The sequence below is a fragment of the Lupinus angustifolius genome, chromosome LG02 (genome assembly GCF_001865875.1).
Source record: "Lupinus angustifolius cultivar Tanjil chromosome LG02, LupAngTanjil_v1.0, whole genome shotgun sequence".
Lineage (NCBI taxonomy): Eukaryota > Viridiplantae > Streptophyta > Magnoliopsida > Fabales > Fabaceae > Lupinus > Lupinus angustifolius.
This window is the reverse complement of record NC_032010.1, coordinates 20,704,062-20,713,047: the sequence shown is the minus strand read 5'-3', so window position 1 is coordinate 20,713,047 and position 8,986 is coordinate 20,704,062. Positions and strand designations below refer to the sequence as shown.

Below are 8,986 nucleotides of genomic sequence, written 5' to 3'. Positions count from 1 at the left end.
TCTATCAATGAATATTATTTATAATATATCATTATGATACCATTCTCATTTAATACATTTAACCAACTTCATTTAATGAGATTAAGGTACATATTAGTTATTAGTAAGCACAAATTGTTTTATCTATACTATATATAAAGCCAAAACTTAAAATAACTTTCTTCATAGTATAATTTTCATTTCCTATATTGCCCTTAACATTATTTAATTTTTACAAAAAAACTATATAATCATAAGCAACTACCACCAATACATTAATTAACCACATATCTCACCTTAAATTAAACATTATCATAAACACACACAAAATATAATATATAAAAATTGAATATGTAGTATCACACAATATTCATCAGCAAACACAAAGTGTCTGTACGCACTAGTCTTTATAATATAATATGTAAGTCAAGAAAAATATAAGTGGTATAAAAGATTTAGTGAAACATATTCTGTCAATGAATATTATTTATAATATATCATTATGATACCATTCTCATTAAATACATTTAACCAACTTCATTTAATGAGATTAAGGTACACATTAGTTATTAGTAAGCACAAATTGTTTTATCTATACTATATATAAAGGCAAAACTTAAAATAACTTTCTTCATGGTGTAATTTTCATTTCATATATTGCCCTTAACATTATTTAATTTTTACAAAAAAACTATATACTCTTAAGCAACTACCACCAATACATTAATTAACCACATATCTCACCTTAAATTAAACATTATCATAAACACACACAAAATATAATATATAAAAATTGAATATGTAGTATCACACAATATTCACCAACAGACACACAGTGCCTGTACGCACTAGTCTTTATAATATAAATTTCCTATATTATGAAAAATATTGACAACCAGTTGCTTCTAAGTAAGACTAATCATTTTTTATTTTCTTAAAGTGAATAAGAATCATCTAAAATTAGTAAAAGAAACTGATATTATGATTTGGATAACGAAGCATTACTAATTATATATATGCTTGTACATCAAATAAGCATAAAAAATTGATTTGGTTTTAGTGAGGTGGACATTGGGAGATCGAATTAGTACAAAAATATTTTGAACAAAGTATAGTTATAGTAAAAAAAAATAGAATTAAACATAAAAAATATGTAAACTTAAAAATTTTAAATGAAAATATTTTTGAAATAGTAATACGTATAAATTCTATAGCATTATGTTCATGTATTTGGAAAAACTACATTTATTGAAATTGTAGGAAAGTGATTTTGAATTTCAATTTTTATAATTATTTAAAAGAATCATGGTAATAATTTTTTCTCTCACAATGACATGTGCACAAAAGCTATATATATAAACATAATTGTTTATTAATATAGATAGAAAATATGTAAAATACACCTTAAAACTATTTATATGATATTAATCAATCAAACAACTTAGCTCGTGTATTTCATAGGTAAGACGTGAAGGTAATAATATAATAATTTAATCAATGCTTCATAAATTAAATTAAATTGTATATCAGTGAATTTAGATATACATACATATTAAATTAACGTTAATATTAATATGAATATCATAAATACTTTTATTTATACTATGCGTTAAAAAATAAAAAATATGACTTAATGATATATCATGTTTAGAAATATAAATATATATAGTCATTGTATATTTGATCCTCATATAGTTTGGTAATAATTAAGTTACATTCATAAGAAATTATAATTTTAAATAAAAACTAGTCGATATTACCAATACGGTTTAAATTAAAATCGATTAGTGTGATCAATTTTAACATATTTTAACTAATTTTAATATATATAATTGTATGATCAATATGATTATTATATCATACTAGTATATGGACGATTTACCAACCGATAAATAGGAATATTATAAGTTAACACTACTAATGATCCATTTAAGATGATGCTAAAATTATTAATTTAGGATTGTTCTTTTTTTTTGGGTACAACATAGTATAGTTCTTGTGAAAATATCAGATTAAATAAATATAAAAGTAAAACAATAAATCTTTTTTCATATATTTCATTAATTGAACTGTTGCTTTAATATTTAATTTCACTTATTTTAGCAACATTTGTAAGTTTTATGATGTTATACTAGCGTTATGGTGGGAAGTAATAAACTCCTTTTTTATTCAATAAATTTATTCTTATAAATTAGATGTAACAAAATTATTCCTAATCCATAATGTATTCAATACCAAAAAAAATAGATCTATCTAAATTGATTTGCTAAAGTCAATAGACTAAAATAAATATAGTCAAATGAATAATTTTTATAATTGATAGATTCATATTCATCCCTTATAATCAATGAATACCTATTAATATATCTATTTGTATAAATATCCAATTCCTCCAAAAAAAAAATACTTTCATAAAACATTATCTTTTGCTTTTCAATTTCTTTCATTATCTCAATTTTCACTTTCTCTTCAAATAATGAAAATATCAGTAGGAAACATATGAATATGGTGTACTTAATAGTCAAAAATGTTCATAAGTACATAAGATATCTAAATGTCCATTAAAAATTTATAGGAACCTTAAACGCCACTTTCTTATAGAAGGTTGCAATCATTTTAATGAGATCTAAATCTAATTCTAACACCAACCAAACTTTAACATAAGTTATGTTTGTTGCTAAAACATTGATCTTTAAATCTTTTTGTTATTATTTTTTGTTAGTTTCTCTCTTCTTCTAAGAATTAGATTAGCCTTCATTTAATATACTTTTCTTACGGTAACTTCTATTAATCTCCTTCACACACGTCCAAACTATCTAAAGTGTACGTAATTAATCTAATATATTCATTACTAATCTTATATTGCATAATATATTCACTTATCCAACCCAATATTGTCTGTTACATGGAAATTTAATTAGAAAAATAATATAATTTAGCTAGTCTTGTCCTTTTGTTTATATATATATATATATATATATATATATATATATTTATATTTTGTATATATATAATGTGCTAATCAATCTATCCCTGCAGAGTTTAGAAGGAAGATATGGAGAAGTTCTTTCTGGCAATGAAAATGGTTTCTTCACTTGTTGTAGTTGGTATATTGAGCTGGATATTTTATGTGTATGTTAATGAGTGGTACAAGTCCGAAAGGATGAGAAGGAAGCTCATAAAACAAGGTATAAGTGGACCTCCACCTTGTTTTCTGCGTGGGAATCTACCTGATATGAAGAGAATCCAAGCACAGGTTAGCAGCACCATCAATGCTCAAAGCAATAACAACTCTCATAACTTGTTGGAACATCATGATTACACTGCCACCATTTTCCCATATTTTGAACACTGGAGAAAACAATATGGTATGCTTTTATATATCTTCTATTTTTTCTTTTACATATCCTGAACAATAGAAATTAAACTTTAATTTTTCTAAGAGGATTTAAACTACTGTTATTGTTTAGGTTTATAAATGATCAAATTGAAGAGGTGAAGGAGTATATTTCACTTTACTGATTTTTCAATAGAAAATAAATTAAAGAAGTGGGGTCTTCTCCTGTCTATAAAGTTGAATAAAAGCTTAATACTAGCAAGAAACATGAAATACTATAAACGATTATGAATTAGTGTCATTTTTTAGAGTGACAAATGATAATTTATGTAATTCAAAGACTTTTGAATTCCACTTGTTTTCCGAAAGATAGCCCAAAGTTTTTCCATTGTGAAAAAGATTTTATTTATAAAACTAGGATGAACTTCAAGTATTGGGATGAGATACTTTCAACTATATCATATAACCAAACAAATATTGGTTTAATGGTGGAAAATTTTGTTAGATTCTCAAAATGGCCAAAAGGTCAAGAGCTCGATTAGTGAGAACGACACTTGTTAAGAAGGACAACTACAAACCTCAAAAAGAATTAGTTCCTTATTCAAATGGTGAGTGGATATCCTAGTTAGTACAAAATGCATATCCAAATAGAAAGTAATCACCTTTATTTATTTATTTAACATTATAAGACTAATATAACTTTACCTCATTTAATATTGTTCATTAATTGTATCTCAATATAACAACAATATAATATGGATAGTCAAAGTTTTTAACATGGGCTGATAAACAAAGAATAAATGCTGCATAGAAAATACAAAATATTTTATAAAAGGGAGAATAATTGAAATTAATTTAATATAGATTTAAAAGGTTAAAGAATTAAATTTTTGATCCGGAAAAGTGTCACATGTCACTTTGTGGAAGAATGGAGTGTATTCTGGTTAGGGATGACAAAAAAACTCGTACTCGTGGCTACTCGCGAGTAAAACCCGTACGGGTACAGGTCACAAACGGGTACCCGTGGGTATTATAAACGAATTTTTAAATATACTCGTAGTACATATGGGCGGGTATGAGTATTGTGGTACCCGTGCCCGCGGATACCGTTATTTATATGATTAATATATTATATTTAATTAAAATAAAAATTACATTGTTCTAACATTCATTACACTATGTATATTTTTTCATTTTACTTTGTTTACATATTTATTGAGTTTGGTGGTGAAACACCCAACAAATATTATTACATGTGTAGAAACACACATGTTTTACAAAGAAAATATATATTTTTTGTTAAGGAAATGAGAACAAAAAATCACACAAATAGAAAACACCAATAAATTTAGCATTTTTGCCAAATATTCAATCAAAAGGTACAAAAATAATTAAGTTTCATCTTATTTGAAACATAATAGAAATAAAAAAATTAAAAATTCACTTATAATATAGAAAACTCGCAGGTACCCGTGGGTATCCAAAAATACCTGCAAATACTCGCACACAGGTACCATATGGGTACGGGCGGATATGGATAATGTTTTCCTAATTCTGGTTCAAAAATGCGGTCTATAAACTTTAGAGAGTTAATGAAAAATTATTAATTAAATTCTTACATGCAGATTTGCCCAAATAAGTGAATAATATTCGATCATTCATTTGCCATTTTTGTTATTTAATATTTGGAGGATTTTAATGTTTTACATTAAAATATAAATATAATTTAGCGTTGCTCTTTACTTATTTTGACTATACAAATTTATCAATAAAAATTATGAATCACTCGCTTTGATCTTCTTATAGGACGCTTTTAAAATATTATTTATTTAACATTTACTGAAAAGAGAAAATAAATAATTCATATCAGTAAACGATGATTTTATAATAAAAAAAGTCTATTTGTTAACACATTTCATAAAACTAATCAAATTAATAATCTATAATTCCTGAATCTATTAAAAAAGAATAGTAAATACTAAATAGTATAAAGATTTGTACACAATTATAAATTATTTATAATTTATTTAGCTTAGTTTTTAGAAAAGATAAAGATAATTAAATATAAATATAGATGATACAATAATAATATATAAAATTAACTTTTACATTTTTTTTCTAACTTAATAACACAACTTTAATTTGCAGGTCGAGTATACACTTACTCCACAGGGAGGAGGCAGCACCTATATGTAATCCAACCAGAGTTGGTGAGAGAAATTAACTACTGTACTACATTGGATCTTGGCAAACCTTCTCATAAGGCAAACCAACTTGCACCCCTCTTTGGTAATGGCATTTTATCAGCCAATGGCCTTAGTTGGGCACACCAGAGGAAACTTCTTGCACCTGAATTTTTCATGAACAAAGTGAAGGTATGCACTATATATAACTAAGAAGTCATCAATATCTTACACCCTTCTCAAATACTTAATTTATGTTATCAATACTAGTTATTGGTTGGGAGGAGTAATTATATGTTATGAAATAGATTAGTTTCTTACCAATAAAATAGGAGGATGAACATAAATACGATGTCCCAAATCATGTCTCATACCAATAATAATCAAACAAAAATAGTCTTAATACTAAACAAAAATAGTCTTAATACTAAGAAGTCATCAATATCTTACACCCTTCTCAAATATTGAATTCATATTTAATCATTTTTTATAAAAATATTTCTAAAACTAAACAAAACATTACACGTGTCATACTTTTACTGGTTGGAGACAAGAAGTTATCTCCTAGTATGAGGATATATTTTATTCTCTTTTTTAATTGACATTATATGTTTTCATTGGATACGAGACATAATTCGTGACAACAAATCTCTATTCGTGTGGGTATACCATTGGTTATCCCAAACAAAAACTCAACAGAAGTATATTGTAATTTTAATTAGAATGATTCAATATAATATGCCAATTTCAATGGTGGAAGCGTTTAAGATGCATGATTCTTTATGCAAAATTAGGAAATTGAAAGTTTTGTGAAGAACATTGTGGTTTGTTGCTATTGGTTCATTTGGAGTTTGAGGAATAACATTATATTCATAGGGGGCAAGCTAGTTTTATTCACATTATAGATTTGATTCAAGTTAGATCTTGGTTATAGTTTTCTAAAAATATAGGATCTCCTACTTACACTTTTGCCTAATAGTGTACTGATCACTTTACTTGTATTGATCTATTTTGTAAGATGTAATTGGGTTGACACCCTATATCTTTCTTAATATATTTTCTTATCGAGGAAAAAAATTAGAATGAATCCTAATAGATCTATAGGAAAGAAAAAAAATTTATGTTGTACTTCTCACTAAACAATTAATGATTCATATGACCTAGTATTTAGGTGTATGTCTACATGGCAGGGTATGGTGGACTTAATGATAGAGTCAACGCAACCATTGTTAACAAAATGGGAGCAATGCATTGAGGCAGAAGGAGATGGCAATGGCATTGCAGAAATTAAAGTTGATGAAGATTTGGGTGGCTACTCAGCTGACGTTATTTCAAGGGTTTGCTTTGGTCATTCTTATTCAAAAGGAAAGGAAATTTTCTCAAAGATTAGAACTCTTAAGGAGGCAATTAACAATAATGGATACCTTTTTGGACGTACTAGTTTCGGGTAAGCTGAGTCTACATTACTAAAATGATTCAACTCTTCTAAAACGAACTTCTTTGGAGGATAAAGTAAAAAAAAAAATCACCCAAAAATTAGTGATTGACATTTTAACAATTTTATAATTGCTTATATACATGTTAATGTGTATCATAATCACAATAGTTTAGGTTTTTAATTGATTGTTGCATTTACATTTTTATCACCTAAAATGCACTCATACACTTTAGAGGGGTAAAATTAAAGGAAGTATTAGTTAAACACCTACTCTTGCATTCATGTACGGAAACATTACTTATACAAATAAATTTTATGCAAATTCCTCAGATAATGAGGTAATTCAAAATTATATAATTAATTTTTACTGTGTTTAAGAAAACACTTGTTTAATCCAAACATATTTACTGGATATTTGGAAAGCTTATATAAAATTAATTTGGGGGTTTATGAAAAGAATACTTATTTGAATAAACTCTTTTTAGTTTATTTTCAGTAAGTTTATTATAGAAAGTTATAAAATAAAATATTTTTAAAACTTATAGCTAAATTCAAAACCTTCTGATTTTTCCCAAAAATGTTTCTTCCCAAAAACAATCCTAATTGAAATGGTTAAAAATGATTTGTTAATGGCAGTGTCACAAAGAAAATTGTAATCACCAATTTGGAGAAGGAGATAGAGTCATTGATATGGGAGTTGGTGGAAGAACGCAAGGTATCAAATTCATCAAAAAAGGATCTAATGCATTTACTTTTGGAAGCAGTGAAGAATGATGAAAATCTAGGAGAAAAGTTTTGTAAGCAATTTATAGTTGACAATTGCAAAAACATATATATGGCTGGACAAGAAACCACTGCTATTTCTGCTTCTTGGAGTTTGCTACTACTTGCTTTCTACCCTGAATGGCAAACTCGTATTAGGGCTGAGGTGGCACAATATTGTCCAAATGGAACTGTACATGCTGATTCTCTTCCCCTTTTGAAAACGGTATGCTACTAATCTCAAGTTAAAACATGGTAATATTATTGTGATACACATACAAAAATGATGATAACATACCTTAATTTATTTAAACTAATAGACTAGTTCCTACAGGTGACTATGGTAATTCAAGAAGTGCTACGTTTATACTCACCAGGAGTCTTAGTAACAAGAGAAGCATTCGAGGATATCCAAATTGGAAACCTTCATATTCCAAAAGGAGTTAATTTGTGGACTCTAATACCAACAATGCATAGAGATACTGAAAATTGGGGTCCTGATGCTAATGAGTTTAAGCCAGAAAGGTTCAAAGATGGGGTCTCTAAAGCATGCAAATTTCCACAATCATATGCACCATTTGGATTAGGTGCTCGCTTATGTGTAGGGAAAAACTTTGCAATGATGGAATTGAAGATTGTTCTAGCCCTTATTATATCTAAGTTCAACATTATTCCTTCTCCTAGTTATAAACATTCTCCTGCATTTAGAATGGTTGTAGAGCCAGAACATGGTGTTCATCTCCTCATTCAGAAGATTTGATCCATTCTGACTTTGAATAAAACTATTTGGATTTGGTGTAATAAAAATTGAAGCAGCAGGTGCTGTCAACCCAAATCATTTTATGAAAATTGAATGGCTTAGATTCTAATAAGTTATGTTTTTAATCCAATTTAATTTGTTAAGATTAGAATTTGAGTTTTATATTTTATTTTTTTTACATTGACATGATTTTTTTTACTATATACTGAGTGGAGCATTTTCTTGTTTGACAAAAGTGCAATATTTTATGAAAGAACCAAATCCAAATCCTAGAATATATTAATAAATTGAAGTTTACTATGGTTTCAATCGTTTCATAGTTATATTACATTACATATAATTTTGGTGCGGTTGATGTGAGTATTATGAAGAAACGTTTAGTGTTTATCTAAAAGGCTAGTACTACATGCATTTATACTCGAATTTGGAATTACGATTGAGAATTTCATTACTTCGTCTAAAAAAAAGATTAATACATGTTGAAAAATGAACCACTCATACTAAAATAAAAGAGTTTGGCTCCTCTC

General features: G+C 27.0%; 1 protein-coding gene across 1 annotated transcript; it reads left to right on the top strand.

The window, feature by feature from the left end:
* Window positions 3,027–8,620, top strand: LOC109338644 (cytochrome P450 714A1-like). Its single transcript, XM_019575922.1, has 6 exons — window positions 3,027–3,347; window positions 5,465–5,691; window positions 6,690–6,946; window positions 7,574–7,925; window positions 8,034–8,518; window positions 8,562–8,620. The coding sequence occupies exons 1-5, from the start codon at window positions 3,035–3,037 to the stop codon at window positions 8,457–8,459; spliced, it is 1,575 nt and encodes a 524-aa protein (XP_019431467.1). The 5' UTR covers window positions 3,027–3,034; the 3' UTR covers window positions 8,460–8,518; window positions 8,562–8,620.